General features: G+C 38.6%; 1 protein-coding gene across 2 annotated transcripts in view; it reads left to right on the top strand.

The window, feature by feature from the left end:
* The first annotated feature begins 407 nt into the window (after window positions 1-407).
* The window catches only part of SPATA20 (spermatogenesis associated 20), a 48,413-nt gene continuing 29,158 nt past the window's right edge, over window positions 408-19,662 (top strand). Inside the window, exons 1-10 of one of the 2 annotated variants that reach the window (XM_081938092.1) lie at window positions 408-687; window positions 7,109-7,246; window positions 9,762-9,826; window positions 10,694-10,848; window positions 10,936-11,079; window positions 11,804-12,005; window positions 12,103-12,233; window positions 13,663-13,767; window positions 17,608-17,682; window positions 18,494-18,706. In XM_081938092.1, coding sequence (XP_081794218.1) covers window positions 593-687; window positions 7,109-7,246; window positions 9,762-9,826; window positions 10,694-10,848; window positions 10,936-11,079; window positions 11,804-12,005; window positions 12,103-12,233; window positions 13,663-13,767; window positions 17,608-17,682; window positions 18,494-18,706 — 1,323 coding nt within the window. In that variant the 5' untranslated portion in view covers window positions 408-592. Of the gene's footprint in view, window positions 688-5,969; window positions 5,988-7,108; window positions 7,247-9,761; window positions 9,827-10,693; window positions 10,849-10,935; window positions 11,080-11,803; window positions 12,006-12,102; window positions 12,234-13,662; window positions 13,768-17,607; window positions 17,683-18,493; window positions 18,707-19,662 lie in introns of those variants that run through there. The other variant, XM_081938093.1, reaches the window with a different exon arrangement.

The following is a 19,662-nucleotide window of genomic DNA, read 5'->3' as shown; positions in this document are numbered from 1 at the left end:
CAGCAACGATCAGCCTTCTGCGAGAGACCAGCGGATCCTGCCTTGACATTCTCAAACCAACCTGTTAGAAAAACGGCTCAGCCCGCGTGCACTACCAGGACGTCTCTCCCATGTGCTTGTGCGCGCGTTCAGCTCGGTTTTTGACTCCTGGCGACTGCCTGGACCAGTCTCTGCAGTTTCCTTGGTAATATTTTGGGGGAAGTGGTTTGCCACGGCCTGCTGCCTAGGGCTGAAAAGGTCGACTAGCCTAAAGTTACCCAGGCGCCTCTCAGCCTAAGACAGGGCTAGATCTCACCATCTCGCGGCTTCAAACCGCTACCCCAAACTAGCCCCTTGAATAGGTATCCAATTTCCTTCAGTATAACGGCAGGGAGAGCCGATCCTCCTCCTTTCTCTTGTCAAAACAGTTACACCCCCTTCGGTGACGCTGGGGCACGGCGGGGAAATTCTGCAGAGGGACTCTTATGGCGCGGCCGGCTCTGACGAGAGACCCGGTGCTTCCTTCCCACTAGGCCCCGCTATCCCCGATCCCTACGCGCGCTTTTCGGCAACGCCCTTCGTTGCCCAGCAGCTTCTCCCGCCGGCGGAGACGATGATCTCCGCCCCCGTCGCGCTTTGGCGCCGCACAAGCTGTAGCCTGCTGCTCCGACGCCGGCCCGGGCAGAAGCGGACCCCCTGGACGCGCAGGTATCGGGGCCGCGCCGCAGAAGAACCGAAAGAGAGGCAGGCTCTCCTTCGCCGCCCCAATTCCTCGGCCTCTGGCGTTATTTATGCATTTGTTTTGGTCCATGCAGGTCACATGCTGGCGGTGTTGACAGGCAGATCTCGCGCGGGGTGGGGGTGGGGAACCAAAACAAATCTGGAGCAAAAAGGGAGGAGGAAAAATGGTTTCTCTCCGGAGTCATTTTGGACTCTGCTTTCATTTGACACTGGGGCAACTTCTCTGTCGGGGCCAGCTCTTCTGAGCTGCGTAACGTTCGCTCGACCTGGAAGAGATTCCATCTCTTCTGTTGCCGTTTAGGAGACTCTGAGAAGGCGTGGCTAGTTTTGATCCAACCCGGAGATCTGGAGGAGTGATCTTGGCCGTTTGCATGTCTACGGCGATATCTAGGGTCCTGCTTCGGAACCTCACTGATGAGGTTTCCCGTAATGGTATGCATAGATTCAGTGGGACGTGAAGAGCAAAAAGACCCGTGTGCGTTCTGCAGGCAAAGTCTGATAGGACACACAACTGCCAACTTTCTTTTTTTTCTGGCACGCTGATCCAGTTGGAAGCAGACTGGGAACTTAACTTTGGTCCTCCACCTGCCCGTTCTGTGACCTTGATACAAACTAGCTTTTTCAGGCCAATGTTGATTTTTGAGAACCAGTGAAATAGCTTTTCCTCCCATTGTTGCTCATTACCTTTTTGCTACATCATTATTGGTGTTTACTCCCCAAGTCTTCTTGCCCAACTTCCCATCCCTTTCTCAAAAAGCTATGTAAATTTAGTCTCATGCTGAGCAAGCCATCCATTACAAAAATTGAAGGGTTAAATCAGTGTAGTGTAAGAATCTTTACCCTATATGTCTTAAAATCTTATTACAGAAAAAAACCTGGGATATATGTGCTCTAAATAAAAATCAGTATTTAATATACTGATCTTTATTTAGAGCACGTATATCCCAGGTCACGCTGCTATGAATAATGATAACATACATTATAGTGACTTAAAGCCACAAATACATAATATTCATTATACTCAACTAGTATAATCGTGGGCTGGAGAAAAATTGAAATTGTAGCCAAACACATCTAGGAGGTGTCAGGTTGGGAAGACTGACATTATAACCTAAAAAGTATATTTGTGTAGAACATTGTGTATCCAAGAATACCCTAAAAGATAAGTGAGTATTTTCTTTGGTTCTGAGGGATTCATGGAGTCAAAGGCCTCACATGCAATGCACGCACACATGCACACTTTACCAAAACTCTTTCCTTTGCTCAAATTCCAAAGGAGGAAGGCTTATAAGGGTCCCTTTCTGTTTCCCACCCTTTGCCCGCTGTCTCCTAATATCTAGCACTTGTAGCCACTTTTTTTTCTGAAGTCCTCATAAAGTCCAGTGACTGAAGTACTAACATTAGGCCAGAGTTTCCTATAATCTTATACATAAATTCAGTGGGACCTGAAGAGCAAAGGGACCTGTGTGCATTCTGTAGGAAAAGTCTTACAGGTCACGAACTACCAATTTCCTTTTCTCTGGCACGCTCATCCACTAGGAAGCAGACTGGAATTAACCTTTAGTTTTAACATTAGGACAGAGCATCAGATACCTTGATTTCTGCAGTGAAAAGAATCTTTGGCTCCTGATGGACCAAGGATGCTTAATAAATTAGAGATAGTGGCAACATCAAGGGATGATTTGACCCCCCCCTTTTGACTTCCAGGGTGTTTACCCAAGAAGGAGTGATGCGTTAAAGGCTCTTGGATGGCAAGGTACAGTTTGAGGATTGTAATTTGCTCATCACTGCTAAAGAAAAATCTCAGTGACATTTTGGGAGATAAAATTGAAATATTTATTTCAAATTTATGGGCTCCGGACTAAGGTTGTATAATACGCCTCACAGATATACTATAAACATGATAAATAATTTATCTGAACATAGGACAGAAGAGGAGAACTCAGCCAGCTAAGATTCCTAGTCACATGTTTCTGCAGCAAAAAAAAAAGGCAGATTCTATTATATAGTGAGAGGAAAAGAGAGAGGAAAAAAACAGAAATAGTGGAAATAGTATAGTGCTATGAGACCACCAATATGGAAAATCACAAACTGATTTACAATATCTAAAAAGATCTGGGGGTTTTCCAGAGTATTGTATTGGTTCAATATAGTGCTTACTTCAGTGAATTCTTACTGCTGGTGATCCAGGTTACGTTCTGGAATGTGGGTGGAGTCAGTGCCAGTTTGAAAATCCTCAGCTTGAATATGTCAACCCTCCCAGGTAAACACAGACAAGAAACACAACTAGAAGAACTAATTCTATTTTATTGTAAGGCTACATTAACAGAATCTTGCAAGAGTCTGAAGGTACAAACTTCCCACTTTTGAGCCATTTTTAACCATCTGGTCAATTAGTTTTTTCCCCCCTGACTGTTAAGCCACTGGGAGCTCCTGCCTCTCTTGTCTGATCGTTTCCTGGACAGCATCTCTACTCAGTCACCAAGGTCATCCACTCATTCCATTACAGATATGGATTAGTAATGATGGTAGAAATAGGCAAAGGTCTTTGAAAAGGCTGCAGGAGAGGCTGTTCTATCTCAGTTTTAAACTGTGGTAGTTCTGAACTATCTTAGAAAAGAATAAAGCATTTAGTTATATTTAATGAGGGGCTCTTTTTTAAGCATTCAAAGGAATGCTTAGGAATAGCAGATTTTTGAATATTATAATAATAATAATAATAATAATAATAATAATAATAATAATAATAATAATAATAATAATAATAATAATAATAAAAATAAAAAATATTTATTTCTTAGCCGCACCCTCTCCCGAAGGACTCGGGGCGGCGTACAACAAAACATAGGAAATAAATATATAGACAAACATACATATAACAAAAACATATACCAGGACATATACAAGGAGGAGGTGAACTGATAGATAAAAACAAGTAAAAACACAATGTTTAAAAACCCCTAAATAAATTGAATGCAATTAAAATACCCCAAATAAAAAACCCGTCAGGAGCGATATAGTTGGATCAAAGTTGAGCCAGGCCAGCAACTTGAAATAGGTGGGTCTTGAGCTTTACACGAAAGGAGCGGAGGTCAGAGGAATTCCTAATATCCGGGGGGAGGTCATTCCACAGGGCTGGGCCCGCCACAGAGAAGGCTCTACTCCTAGGCTCCGCCCCCCGGCACTGCCTGGTGGACGGCACCTGGAGGAGACCCTCTCTGTGCGAGCGGATTGGTCGCAGGGATGTATGGGGAAGAATACGATCCCGCAGGTAATTAGGTCCTGAGCCATGGAGCACTTTGAAGATCGTTATCAAAACCTTGAAACGCACCCGATAGACCACAGGAAGCCAGTGCAGCTCACGCAGGAACGGTGTCACATGGGAGTACCTAGTACTCCCCATAATTACCCGCGCGGCTGCGTTCTGGACCAACTGTAGCCTCCGGGTGCATTTCAAGGGAAGCCCCATGTAGAGAGCGTTACAGTAGTCCAAGCGAGACGTCACCAGCGCATGAGTGACCGTGCGTAAGGCGTCCCGGTCCAGTAGGGGGTGCAATTGGCGCACCAGGCGAACCTGGTGGAACGCCCCCCTTGCCACGGCTGTCACATGGTCATCCATGGACAGCCGGGCATCCAGGAGGACGCCCAAATTGCGCGCCCGCTCCACGGGGGTGAGTTGAATGCCCCCGATGGCCAATGATGGGATTAATTGGCTGAACCGGGGAGCCGGTACCCACAGCCACTCCGTCTTGGAGGGGTTGAGTTTGAGTCGGTTGTCATCCATCCAGACCCGTACGGCTTCCACACACCGGGACATCACTTCGACGGCCTCGTTGGGGTGGTTCGGGGTGGAAAAGTACAGCTGAGTATCATCAGCGTACAGACTTCTAAAGTCATATAAAAGACTTCTGGACTCCCCAAAAGACTTCTGGACTCCCCAAAAGGGAAGGAAGTTTGACATTAGCACTGAGTTTAATTAAACATCTTCTATTTATTGTGGTGCTGATTGATCTCAGACCTCACTTGTAGTTTCATGTGGTGTACATATATTTATTGATATTTATATCCCAGTTTTATTATTTTTTTAAATAACTTAATGTGGCAAACACACACAATATTCCCCCCTCCTCCTATTTTCCAACAATAACTTGGTGAGGTGGATAGGGCTGAGAGAGGGACTGGCTCAAAGTCATCCATCCGGCTTTCATGTCTAAGTTGGGATTAGTCTCCTGGTTTGTAGCTTAATGTTTTAACGACTAAACCAAACTGGCTCTCAGGGAGTTAAGCTGCTGCAAAATGATGAAATATTCATGATGAATGTCACACACATGACAAGGTTTCCCTACTTGCATCAGAGGTTGGGATGCACATACATGTGGGTGGCATTTCTGTGCACTATATGTGTCATAAGTTTAGGTTACTAAGGGTTGCCATTGTACAACTTCAAGCAGCTGCTTCTATTGTACTGGTATTGTCCACATTTAAGAGGTTCATTTCTTTCATTTGCGCAACTTCCCATAATATAGAGAGGATTTTTTACCTAATGTTCTCAAGTGCTTGAAGTTTTATATGCATTTTCCCCAATTATGTGCAGTTTCTACCAAATATTTAAGCCACAAATGATGGATTTCGTGCATCAGAAGTACTATACATTATTGTTTTCTGTGCCCTAATAGGAATATGGTCTATGCGGACCTTGGCAGGTCACTAAATTTGTTTTTAAAATTGGCAAGATTTCTTCTTACTTTGAATCTTTATAGCATTTAGAAAGTTTTAGACCCTTGAGGAATGATCAGCAACCCTAGATAACAAGTGCAGATTACAAATATTCCTGAGAAGATTATGAGAGCAAGGGGCTGTTAGTATACCAAACATAGAGTAGAAAATTGTATTTATAAAGCAAACAACAGGAATAAAATGAGTAGAAAGTTTAGGGATTATGAGGTTACTGTGGAGCAAGGGAAAGGCTTGAGGTAAATGGGCACATTGGTAATTTTGAGAACTTCTCCTCGTCACATTCATAAAATGGCTGCCAATCATAAAGCACCCATTTTTCAAATTGTAAGGACTGGAACTTAGCTTTATGGCATGGTAGCTTCTTAAACAAGCTCTATAGGTATAGCAAATGACAACGTGTGCTGGGGGCAGGGCTGGAATACGATTTCTGCCTTCCCCAGTGCCCTCTGTACATGGCTTGGGTTTCCAATCCTCACTTTCTTTCAACTCAGATGCTGGCTGAGAGCTGAGATGGTCTGAAGAGGCCTGAGGTAACTGAACTGAAGGCAGTAGTTGCAAAGCTGAAGCCCACTTCTGCTGCCTTCCTCATAAATATGAATATGAATTTTGGAGATACTATATCCTTTATGGTTGTTCTGGGAAGGGAATCTTTTCTGTAGTTTTTTTCCCCCTTTCCTGTAGGCCCTCCTTCCTAGCTAATATGTAGTAATGTATAATAAACTTTACCCTGGCCTCAGAAAGAAAGAACCACATGAAGGGTAAAAACCGCCCACTCCATTAACAGCCTGAAATTAAGAAGACAGTTGATAATCAGTCTTAGTATGGAGATTATATAATAATTGGAGCAGCTTAAATTCTGTGACAATATCTAACATATCAGACAAGGACATTTGTCTGTCCCAGGTCCTTGGAAAGGACTCAGTGGTGGATAAAAATGATAAATCCAATGTAAAGATTTGTCTGACTGTGAAGCCAACAATAACAAAAACAACAATTTATCATAAAAATTTATCTTTAAATTACCTTAAAGAGCTCTTTGGGTTCTTGGTTAGGACTTGAACTGTTAAGTTTTTACCAGTCCCAGACTGTGAATCAAATTGAAGATTAAATCTTAAATAACAACAACAATAAAGAGAGAGAGGGGGAGGGAGGGAGGGAGGGAGAGAGAAGGTTTCTACATTTTGAATGATGTGTTGAAACTCTGGGCTAAAAAATAACTTCCTTCTGTTATGCTTAATGTGTGTAAATTCATGATTTATTCCCTGGAGCCTGTGCAAGGAATTGCCTTGAAAAGAAGCCTGTTTGACTGAAATCCACGTGCCTACTGAGCCTAAAGTCTAGCAGTAGGCCTCCTAGGTTCCTTTGTGATTTGAGTTTCCTTGCTTCCCTGCTTATTAATTGATTGATTTAGACAGGTTCGTTTGTTGGCTCTGCAATTTTGAGTTGGACAAAATGCCAATTTGTTTGTTTGTGAATTCAGACGGGTCTGTTTCCTGGCAATGCAGTTTTCAGTCTGATAAAATGCCCATTGAGGAAGTTTATGCTGTACATTGTCCTAGAAACCCAACCTGGAATCCAATCCACATCTAGCTGCTTGGGAAAGAAACTGACCAAATTGCCTTCTGTCTATATTTGGCATTTCTTGTTTCAGGACGGTCTTTCTGAGGACCACCTCAAGCATGGCCACAGGCGGGAAAGGCGGCCAGACCAGCAACAATCTCTATACTAACCGTCTCATCCATGAGAAATCTCCTTACCTCCTTCAACATGCTCATAACCCTGTTGACTGGTAAGGAATTTTGTTTTGCCTGTATCTTACTAGGCAGAGGAGTGAAGTGAAATAGATAGGCTTTATTATTTGGGGATATCGCCGATGCTCTTCTTAAGAATCTATCATTTTCCTTTAATATTTCCAGCAGCCTCCAGATTTAGCATTCTCATCAAAACATTTTTCCTTCTGCAGCTCAGTCTGTACATTTATGTATGTATGTATGTATGTATGTATGTATGTATGTATGTATGTATGTACGTACGTACGTACGTACGTATGTATTTACTTACTTACTTACTTACTTACTTACTTATTTACTTACTTTGTCACTCATGTACAAAATGACAGGAATAAGAATAAACATGAATAACAACACAGGAAATGAGTATAAATAAATGGGTACAGTAGGACAGGGATGTTAGGCACGCTGGTGTGCTTATGCATGCCCCTACTCTCTCAACTTTCAAATCCAGATCCTAAGCTTAATTTTTCCTTTGTTTCTGATTTCCTGTTTGTAGCTTGTTTCTGAGCTCTTCTGGTTCATCTGCAAAGGAGATAAATTTAAGGTTAATATAATCATACCTGTTTATACTTCTTCCTTGTTACCTTTGCATCACTCACTCACTTCAATTCTTCGCTATCATTGAGATTTGGATTTCCTCTTCCTCCTTCTCCTCGCCTATTTTTATTTTATTCTGTTCCGCATATTAAGAGATTATATGAGACTGCCTAAGCCCTATTATTAAGTGCTAGGACTCAAAATTGCTGAAGGTTGGACAGATGGTGATTAGGGACAGTGACTGAGATCTGCCTTGGATAATGAGCTAAGAGCTGACAAGTGCTAGGTATGAGGAGGTGTCAGCACCTCCTTAATTCATATGTCTTTTCCAAGATTGAACCCAGGAAAACTTGCAGCACCTTTGTGGAAGGGCCAATACACTTCTTTTCCTTTTCAGCTCTGAATTTGAAATGTATTTCGGTAAAGAACAAAAGGAATATTAAAACATCTTATTCACAAAGTTGTTTTAGTTGTTTCTTTCGTTTTAAATGTTTTATCTTGTATTGGGTTACAGTTAATCTTAAGTTTTTAAAAAGTTGCCCATTGTGACTATTTTGGGTCAATCTTATTGGAAAACATGGACTGTCAATGACTGCCTTGATCTGTATCTTGAGGTAAAATCTAAAACATTTAACCTGACTGAAAAGCCGAGACATCTCTGTGATTGATTTTAGATATCTTTTATTCTCTAAAACTTAAAGATCATATATATAACAGGTGTCCTTTGTTAACTTTTGAATTAGGATGTTGTTGAATTTTTTTGACAGAAGAGCAAGGAGATTTTTGAACTGTCAAAGTTTTTGAAATTGTTTTGCTTCTGATATTACTGTCTTAAGTTTTCGATGTTTTTCCCTTTCTTTCTAGAATAAATTTACATTTATATTATACTATCTCGCTGATATAGTATCATATATTAATTGTTTTCTGCAATACAATGCTCCTTGCTTTGTGGCTACCTCGGTTAGCAACCTTTTGTGCAAGTAAGATAGTAATAAATAGTAGTACACAATTCACTTTCTGATCCATGTGTTTACTTACAACCAAATTTATGTATCTGAAAGTAACATGGCAGAATGAAAGTAATAAAGGCATTGTTGCACAAGATAATTTTATCTAAATGAGACAGCAGCAACCAATGATCTTCGCAACTTCTCTTGAATGATGTGAATGATGTAGTTCATGGTGACTGTTTTGTTCAATGATAAAGTAGCTGGAATGGAATGGATGTAAAACATTTTTTTTAAAAGCATTTTTTTAATATGAGATTAGAATCCTGAAATCTAATTCTCTGAACCTATCTTCCAAGAATGCTCATTGAATGCTCATCATCAATAGGATGTTTCCCACTGTGTATCAATTAGATACATAGTCTACTTTTCTTTCAACAGCTTAGGATAGCTAACATTCAGGTCTTGTTTTAATTCCATCTTCACAACAGCCACCGTACAAAGTAGATTAGGTGAAGAGAGTGTCTGGCTTGAAATTATTCTGTGAATTTTCATGAAGATGGATCTGAGTATGGGTCTGCCTAATCCCAGTCTAACACCTGACTGGCCAGAACACACTGATCGTTCACTACACAGCAAGCTACTTTTAATTAAAATTGTTTCATGGATACTTAAAATCAGCAGCAGCAATGAAATCAAATTCTAATTAAGTATACACTTGACACCTAACCTATGCTAAATTGCTCTGCTCCCACTCCCTTTTAGACTGGAGACCAGCCAGGAGAGTTACTTTGGCATAGTTCCAGGCCTTACCAAGTATGTTATTTCCTGTGCAAATAATTTAGGCAGCACTTTTTATAATGTACATGGTTTCTTCTGCTTGACAGGGAATGCTGTCTTACATCAAAATGCTTTTCCAGTAGTTAGAAAAGGCAGTAGCCACTTACCTACATTTAGGTATAATAGGTATATTACAAAGGAAACACTATAAAAAATCCAGCTTCTTTCTTTCCTCAATTTTTCTCAGGTATCCATGGGGCCAGGAAGCCTTTGATAAGGCAAAGCGAGAGGACAAGTTAATATTTCTGTCAGGTAAAAATGAATGTATGATATGCGCCTTTGAGCTTACAGATAAAAACAATACTATACCTTTGAGAGCAGTTTGAAATCCAAGAGGATAAACCTGTGAATAAAGGAATAAATGTTGTTCAAAGCAGTTCTTCAACTGCTCAATATTTTTTTAATTTTTTTTTCCTGAGGGAAAATGCGAAGCCCATCTTTCTTTTTTTGTTCTAAAAATGTGTTTCTTGATATACAGATTGCTTCTATAATGAGCCAGCACCCCCCCTCCCATATTAGTATATGATCTCTGGGCCTGGGAGCAAGTTTTTTCTGGAACGGCAGTAGAGTGGGCACCACCTGTATCTCTGGGAGGGGGGATGCTGTTTGGAGAGCAGCAACAGTGACAGAGAAGGCATGTTTCCTCAATCCCACAAGATGATAATATTTAATTGAGGCTACATGTAGCAAACAAGGAAACATTCAGCATTATCATTAATGATATTTCCAGATTGCTTTTCCTGGTTCTACAATTTTCACAATCTTTTTACAAAACTTCACCATCATAGTTTTTTCTTAAATATCCAAATCACACTAATTCAGCAATCTTTTATTATTATGCTAGTATTATTACTTCTTAGGAATAATATTTTCTCATTTTTTGAAAACATATATGGGGTTAGAATCACTAACATTACTTATTGTTAGCAATTCTTGTTTGATCTGCAGTTCTTGTTCTTGTTTTGCTCAATCCTTTAAATGTGCTGAGGGAGATTGTGCGTGAATCTCTTCTTAAACTCCCATTATGTCCCCGTCCCATGGACTTAAAACCAACACTTTGGAAACTATGGTTAATCAATTTTTTCATAAGTAATCTTTTTTTAATTGATACTTTTTCAGTTGGCTATTCAACTTGCCACTGGTGTCATGTTATGGAACAAGAATCCTTTCAGAATGAAGAAATTGGTCGGATTTTGAATGAGAATTTTGTGTGCATCAAGGTGGATCGTGAAGAGCGTCCAGATGTTGATAAAGTTTACATGACCTTTGTGCAGGTGGGGAGTTGGAACGTAGAGAAAACTTGGTTATTTCCAAAACATACGTGAAAGGAATCTGATCCATCTCATTCTGTTTCACTGCAGGCAACCAGCAGCGGAGGTGGTTGGCCAATGAGTGTGTGGTTGACTCCTGATCTCAAACCATTTGTAGGTGGAACTTATTTCCCACCTGAAGATGGAATTTATCAGGTTGGCTTTCGGACTGTTCTGCTTCGCATCCTAGAGCAGGTATGGGATTCAGTATCCGCAATTGTAATAAGATGAACGTGTTGTTGGAATAATACATGAGAGATTAAGCCACATGATAGTGCCAATTTTGAGCTTTTACTCGAATGGCTTATAAGAGAAAATGTAATGAATGAGAAATTTTAGCTTAAGCCCAGGGACAACAGGATTTAAGGAGAGAAACTGAGTTATAGACAGAACTTTCTAATGGAAAATATTCCATGGATAGAAATCTATTTTGGTTAAAACAAAATATTTTAAATATTTTACATGATGTTGCATGTCTCTGAAGGCAGGTAATACATTAACAAAAATGTCAGCAAACATTTTTGTGGATTAAAAATTCATGTAATGAATTGTTTCCTATGTGTTCATGATGCAGCAACTTAGAGCATCTCATTAACTAGGCTTATACATTAGATCATTTAATCTATGTTTATTGAAGGAACTATAGGTTGAGATCGTACAATGTTCTAACCCATAAGTTATGATATATAACTATAATGGTTCAGTTTACGTGGGAACAAACATATACAGTATATGTAAAAACTCAGTTGGATTGCCCCTAATGCATTGCTATCTTATTTTTAAATTGATATGTGAGAAGTAGCATCTATGATGCATCAAATCATTTTCTAAAGCAACTTGAAAAGTTATGTACTATCTAAATGAGGCATGGATAAAGAGCAGCAAACTATGACTTAGATATCTTCTCCCCACTTCTCAGTGGAAACGGAACAAAAGTACCCTTTTGGAAAACAGCCAGAAAATCTTATCTGCACTGTTAGCTAGGACTGATGTTGGCGTTCGAGGGGATGAAGCACCCCCTTCCTTAAAAGAAGTGACAACCCGATGTTTTCAACAACTATCAGAGACTTATGATGAAGAATATGGTGGATTCTCAGAATCTCCCAAATTCCCTACCCCAGGTTAGTTCAAGATTGTCTAGCTATTTCTGTAGGAAGAGCTACTATTGCATAAACAACTGATTAATGTTCATTACTTTACTGTTTTCTTTTATTCCAGTTAATTTGAATTTCCTCTTCTCCTATTGGGCTCTTCAACGGTCAAACACTGAAGGAGCACGAGCACTTCAGATGGCCCTGCATACACTCAAGATGATGGCATATGGTGGTATTCATGATCATATTGCACAGGTAAAATCGTAATTTGAAACTTTTCATTAAAGAATTCAGAAATAATGTTTGTCAGGGCCTGGTAGTAGTCTCTGTTTGTCTGCCCGTCCTTCCCTTTCCAGTTTATGTTTGTGATTTCATAAATCTGCTTTCCACTTTGAGAAGGTAGATAAAAAGTCTAATTAACAAGTACAAAATTGCCTTTGAAATCTAATAATTCTTAAAAATTGTGGCACACTTTTGCATTCTAAAAATACTCCAAAATGCAGTTTTTTTAAAGCACATTGTTTGCATATTCTACTTCGATAGAATCCTCTTTCTTGAGTCCCATTCATTTTTTCTTCTGGGGAATGAAGAGTTTAACCAATCTTCCCTTTCCAGTGTAATCATATCATGCATAACTTGCTAAATAGTTGGTTCGGTGGTGTTTGTAATTGGAAGGATATTGCAAAGGAGGAACTATCTAAAGATGGTCTAACTAGTCCCCCCACCACATTTTAATTTTGAAATCTTTTTTTAGTGGTCACAAACTTCTTCCAAGATGATCTCTCCAAAAACTGATCCTTCAGAATATTATAGGAAAAAAAAGTCTGAACATTTCTGAATTTTGTAGAAATAGACAAGTTGAGACATCCAAATATCTCTTCAAATGCCTTCATTGCTACCTACCAAGTGGCAGCCTGTGACATCTTTCTTGTCTGTGGATTCCTGTACTGTTAATAGTTGATCCCAAACTTTGAGGACTCCTGTAGTAGATCACTTTAGTATACAAATGAACTAATATGCTCCTCCCTACTTATATTAAAATCTTCTCTATTGATTTCTGTGGCAATGTTCACTTTGTCCATGGAGATCTTTAAAAATAGCTTCACAGTATAATTCAGGAAATAACCTGTCTAAGATAGCCTTTTAAAAAAAACCCTATTCTCCCATCCCCTTTTTCAATTGCTCCATCAGTCCTGAATTTTAATTGTTATGAGAAATGACTTTTAGATGATTGATTTGGAAATAGAATATATGTTTTGTTGAAGTGACAGATTCTAGAAAGATAAGCAGAAAATGAAGAAGTTTGTTTCCTGGAACTTTTACTGCATATGCCAGTCATCATATCATGGGTTGCCAAATCCGATGTTTACTATGCTTTTACTGTTTTATTCCCATCCAATGTATTGGCTAATAGATATTTATGTTCTGTGTATGAGTTAAATCATTGCAGATTGTGATGAGACTGACTTGCACTGACAGCTCCGTATTACCATTAGGCCACTTATCCACCAAATGATCATGATCATTTGATGACTAATGAAGTAATTGACCTGATCAGTAAGCTCTCAAAATTATTCATCTTCCTGTTTTGTACTGTATGTGTAGAAGATTGAATCCTAATTCTTACATGGCAAAAATAATGAAAATATTTTTCTATACTCCCCCATCCCCAATTATTCTGCAGGGGTTTCATCGCTACTCAACTGACCAACGTTGGCAGGTCCCTCATTTTGAAAAGATGCTGTATGATCAGGGTCAGCTGGCGGTAGTTTACGCCAGGGCATTTCAGGTATTCCTTAGTAAAATATTTTGGCTACCATATTAAGGTCTGAAAGAACTGATGAATTAACTCTGTTTATTTGAGTCAGAAAGCAAGTTGTAATGGTGCCCAGAAAAAAACAAATTGGGTGACTCTCATGTTTTCATTAACTTTCTTTCTTGCTGATTTAGATGAATGGCAAAGTGAAAGTTACAGTTTTACCCAAGAATAAATCTTGTGATGCCTAGCAGCCCCACATTTGTGGAACAGTAATATTGGGGTGAATAGAAAGCCTACTTTTCAATGTGACAGAGTTGATCAATCTTGGGGGAAGTCTATTTTCTTGAATCTGGAACAGTTGAGATTCAGATTAGTCTTTGATATTTGAACGAGAATATGTTATTATTAATGATTAGGGTGATTCATTGAATCCTTTTTAACGTTAGAGTACATTCTCCACTTACTGCTGAGTGAACATGGATATAACCAAGAATTGTGGGGCAAAAAGAGCAGGATGAGGCAAGAAGAAGCTATTGTAGACTGACATTTAATTTCTTTATGTCAGTTCTTGCATCCAGAATTCATTTATTCAGGTACAGATAGAACAGAGAAGAAAGGTTTCTTCTTTCCTTTGTTCTTTTTATGACATCAATGACAACTAAAGGGAATACTGATATTGTTGATATAGCTTCCCTATGCCGCCATTGTTACTTACTGCTATTATTTTTAGCAATAATTTTGGCACCCCAATGTGATATGAAAAGCAACATTTAGACATATCACTTGGAACATTACAGAATAGCCAGTATTTACATATCGTTGTTGAGAGGAGGAAAAAAACCCAAGAAGCAGTTCACTGATGTGGAGAATATTGCACTTCCTCTATGCAAATGTGTTCTGGGGTTAAATGAATTTGCTTAGTACTCCAGCCAAAATGACCTCTTATGACATTTTGGGATGTTAGCACCGTAACCCAGGTAGCACAGTGTTACAGTACTGTAAAGATGCCTGATACTTCCAATATTATTTTTCACGTGTGATTTCCAAGTATCATAAATGTGTCCATCCACTAACACAATGGACTTCACAGTCAAAGGCAAACACTGACAGGGGAGGGTTTTTTTGTCATCCAAAGAGAAACTAAATCAGAATTAAATGATACAAGATAGCCCTTGTCCCATTGGGTCATTTTTTCAGAGATATTTCCGTACCAGTTTCTTCAAAGCCTTGAATAATGATAGAGCTTCTAATGTACTTTTTTCTTCAACTGGAAAAGTTGGGATACTTTCAGATATATATCTGCCTTGAAAATAGTCATGTTGAACTGTATAACACAAACATCAGCACAAGAAATGTTTTATGCCATTTTGTATTATGTCATAAACTGCTTTGTGATAATGTAATAATAAATACTGAATTTTGAACATATTCTATAAGTTAGCTCATTTGAGGTACCTTGGTTCAAAAGGTTTTGTCCTTATGGTGCATTATTTTGCCCCGTTAAAGTTTTATAGAAATCAATTTTAGTAGTATATAGATCTTTCATTCTTCACTTTATGTTAGCAATATGGCAGGATACCTTTTGGTTTGTAGCTTTTACAAGAGAACCCACATAATTATATGATATCCCTTTGTTCTTCAAAGTCTCTTTCCAGATTCTAGTTGTCCTTCATAACTAATTTGTTTGCTTTTCAAAAACATTTTATGGTTAATTCTACTATTTATAATGCCATTCCTTCTCTTGAAGCAATGCAAATATGTACAAATAAAAATGCACTTGAGTTGTTAGATCCTGTAGAAATCCTGAAATGCTTTAAAATAGATAATATTAGAATTGTACTAGAGGATATATCAAATATATGATAGGACATGTATTTGTTTAGATTTTGTAAAAATAAATTGGAGTCACCAGGTTTCAAATCCATGATTATCATATTACAATATGTATTAAAAGGCATTTTTGCTTGTTTGTTTTTACTTCATGCTGCTTAAAATTACAAGAGCGATAGTTTTGAAAGCTGACTATTCCTCATTTTAAATGAAAATGGTAATGTCATTTCACAAATGTTCTGTCTTTTGTGGCATTGTATACCTCAAAGTTGGGTCTGTAACCAATTACTGTTTGTTTATATAGAGCACAAGGCCTTTTCCTGTGGCAGTTTTTTTTTTTTTTGCAAAATAATCTCCCATAAAAGGTGTACCAAACATGTTCCGTTAAAATCTTCTGAACAGCTATATTTTTGTTATTCACTCTCAGGTTTTGTGGGAATCAGAAATTGAGGCATAACTCTTGTTTATGTCAGTTTACAACTATGTTTCATTATGGGCTAAGAAATACCAATATTTTAATATATTTATAATCTGGTGCTATGGAAATTTATGGAGAGTATAGTTCTTAGGCCCACTCTCCACAATCTGCAGAGGCCTAAGCATCCTGCTCATTTTTCCTTACTGTCGGCTGATCAGATAAACGGGAGCAGATTGTTGTGATGAAGGATGAAAGTACAGACACTTATAATTATTTGGAGTTCTTTATCAAAATGTCTATTTTCCATTTTATTAGTATCAGCAGAAAATAGTGATCATTTAATTATTTGTATTTATTTATTTGTAAAATGTATTGGCTTCCCATCATACCATAGGGTAACTCCTGCAGTAAATTAATAAATGAATATACAACTATTGATGCAATGCTGCAATGATGAATTTTAATTGTAAGTTGTGTGATGGCTCTTCTGAGACAAATAGGTTGGATAGCCATCCAGTGATTGTACATATGACACTTTGTTCACATTTTGGGTGAAGAATTATGGCTAAAATGAGCATGGGTAGAGAAGAGAGCTTAAGGATAAACCCTTTTTCTTTCTCCTACTCTGATTTTAATTGGTCTTTATCAAGTTGTGCAGATGGAGTTCAAAAAGGATTTCCAACTGTGAAATTCACAAGAATCTACAATTGGCCAAATCTCAGAACTGGATTTAATCAGGAGGCTTTTCTACGTTAATTTAAGTAGTAATATTTGTGAAGTATATTCTTAGGTATTTGAGATTATAATGATTCCATGGTTGTCTGTATATTTAGGATTTCCAGCACGGTTTCCACCCGGTTTTGCCCCAATCTGACATAATTTTTTAATAGAACTTTTTATGTATTTAATTTTAAGGAAGCAGGCAAGCTGCAAAGCAAAGCATTGGCCTTTAATAATATCTTTATTTGCAAGATTACTTGTTTTGCTCCATATGGGCTGTATTTTTAGAAACCAAAAATGGATATTGGTGATTCCAGCCTATTACTTTGTTGGAAATTTGCCACCTGTTCAGGAAACAAAAAGATAACTGTAAAACAGCAAAATAAAGAAATAGAGTGGGGGTAGGCAAGACCACTTTGTCTTCTAGTAGATGGGAATATTGGGTCTGGTTGTTTTCCACCTTAATAGCTGCTTTAGGAATCGTCAAGCCCTCTCTCCTCAAAGCTTTTGATATTAATCCTACAGCAGTTTTTCAACATTCTAAATATGCTTATTGGCCAAATTCCATATCTCGTATAAGTTTAAATGGTTTTAAAAGATTAAATGTGAGCTATTACAGCTGTAGGGGTATTAGATACTTCTCAGATGTGAAATAAGAATAGTAAACATCATCTCAGGATGTGATTGAATTGTCTAACATTGCAACATGTAAATGATATCTTTTCAAACTTCATATTCTGGCCTAGATATTAGACAACCTGTGGTTTCATGGTTTTGTATAAAACTTCTCCTTACTCCCAGTTTGGCTTTTTACATTGTTTATTCCAAGAACAGAATTATTGCATAGTGTTTTCCTTCCAATTTCATTTTTCTGGAATAATGTTTTCTTGTATTTTGTGCAGATTTCTGGTGATGAATTCTTTGCAGACACGGCAGCAGATATTTTGCTTTATGTTTCTCGGGATCTGAGTGACAATGTAAGGTTTACTGCTACTAGATGGTGATAAGCTGCTGAATTGCCTGCAACACCTGGAATAAATGCATCTATGGCTAAAATGGGTTGTCAAGACCAAGGCAATTGTGCCATATTTACTCAGCTAAGGATCACCAGTTCTGCAGATGTGTTCTAGAACAGAAAACTCAAAAACGTTAAAGTATGGTAGAGACTGGTGGTTTAAAGCAGAGTTTCTTTATTTAGGAATGTGTTAATTTTAAGTTCAGAAATGTGAAAGAATGTATCTAAATTTTGTTCCTCCTACTTATTTATACGTGGTTATACTGTAGAAAGTTCCTAGTTTTTAAAGAAAAAGTCTAGTTTTTTTTCCTCAGGCAACATTCTTTATTTTTGCCTCTGAAGAATAGGTTAACATCTGGGCCTATTGCAGACATCACCAACTCCTCATTTAGTTACTACCTTGCTTTGCGACTATTTGCAAATACAATAGTAATTTTAAAAAATCTTTTTCTGACAGATGCACATGCAATCCACGCTGAGTGAGAGTAACGGTGGCATAACTGTACGAAAGAATTTTACCTAAATGAGATGCCACCATCTCTCTGTCTCTCAGTCAATCACATGCTCACTTTGCAAATATTTCACTTAATAACCTGGCCATTGGAACAGGATTATTCAACAAGGAATGGGTATATTGGGCAGCCTCAGGAGTGAAAAAAGGAGACCTCTCAATCAGTCCCGTTTCTTAGGCAGATCTTACCACCTTGCATTTATACTTTAAAAATTGGGTTATACATTAAAGTCTATGATATTGTTAATTCTTTGGTTTTCAGTCAGGGGGGTTCTACAGTGCAGAGGATGCCGATTCATACCCTACAGTCCAATCAGAGAAAAAGCAAGAGGGTGCATTTTGCGTATGGACAGCTGAAGAGATCCGACAGCTCCTGCCAGACCCAGTTGAAGGGATCCAAGAGAAAAAAATTGTGGCAGATGTTTTCATGCATCACTATGGAATGAAGGAAGATGGCAATGTGAATCCAATGAAGGTACAATTGGGAACGGTTGGCTTAGAGGGCCTCTAAGGGTGGGAAAGTTGAGTCCCTTATTAGTGACAACACATGTGCTAGCCCAGGGGTCCCCACCAGGGGTCCCCAACCACCCCAACCATGGTTGGGCCTTCGGAACCAGGTTGCAGAAGTGTTGGTTGAGCACATGCATGCATCCTTACTTGCATGAGTAGCAGGTGAATGTGCGCATGCGCTCCATTTGCACAAGCGGTGGGTGTGCATGCCTGGCACTTACGCAAATGGAGCACTTGTTTGCTGCTCACACGGAAGTGTCCCTTATTTTCCTCCCCCCCCCCCGCAACTCTGCAAAGTAGGAAAGGTTGGGGAACTGTGTGTTCACCAACAGGTGACTGTGTCTTGCTGGGCACAGGATTCTCAGTTCTGATGAGACAATACACTTTCTAAGATCTCAGAATTCAGGATCACTAGTTCTTCTCAAAGCTGATAGGATACTAGAAGTTTTCATTATTTGAAATAAATATCCAGTTGTCTTGCCCCTTTTTAAATTCTCTTGAATACTAAATACAGGTAGTCCTTGTTTAGTAACCACAATTGAAACTGTCAGCTCAGTCATGAAGTGAAATGATTGCTAAGAGAAACTGTGATTGTGCTTATGGTCTTAGCTTCCCTTTGCTTTACAGACCTGCAAAGATTGGAAATGCAAAGATTGGTCATGAAGTTACTTTCCCATCATAGTTGTAACTATGAGTGATTATTAAATGAGGCAGTGATTAAACAAGGACTATCTATATCCATGAGTTGTTTATTAATAAGGCTTGCCTTGAAATATAACCTTGAGATCAGTGAAATGTTACCTAAGACAGGCTTAGGGAAATCAGCAGCAACAAGTTGCTGGTTCTAATTAAGAATTCTCACTTTTAGGACCTGCATTTGATAGCTTTATTTGTTTTGCCCTGATTGTATTGAACTATGTT

This window comes from Natrix helvetica (genome assembly GCF_964273705.1).
Source record: "Natrix helvetica genome assembly, chromosome: 1".
Classification (NCBI taxonomy): domain Eukaryota; kingdom Metazoa; phylum Chordata; class Lepidosauria; order Squamata; family Natricidae; genus Natrix; species Natrix helvetica.
Note: the sequence above shows the minus strand (reverse complement) of the source record. Positions and strands in the feature narration are given on the sequence as shown.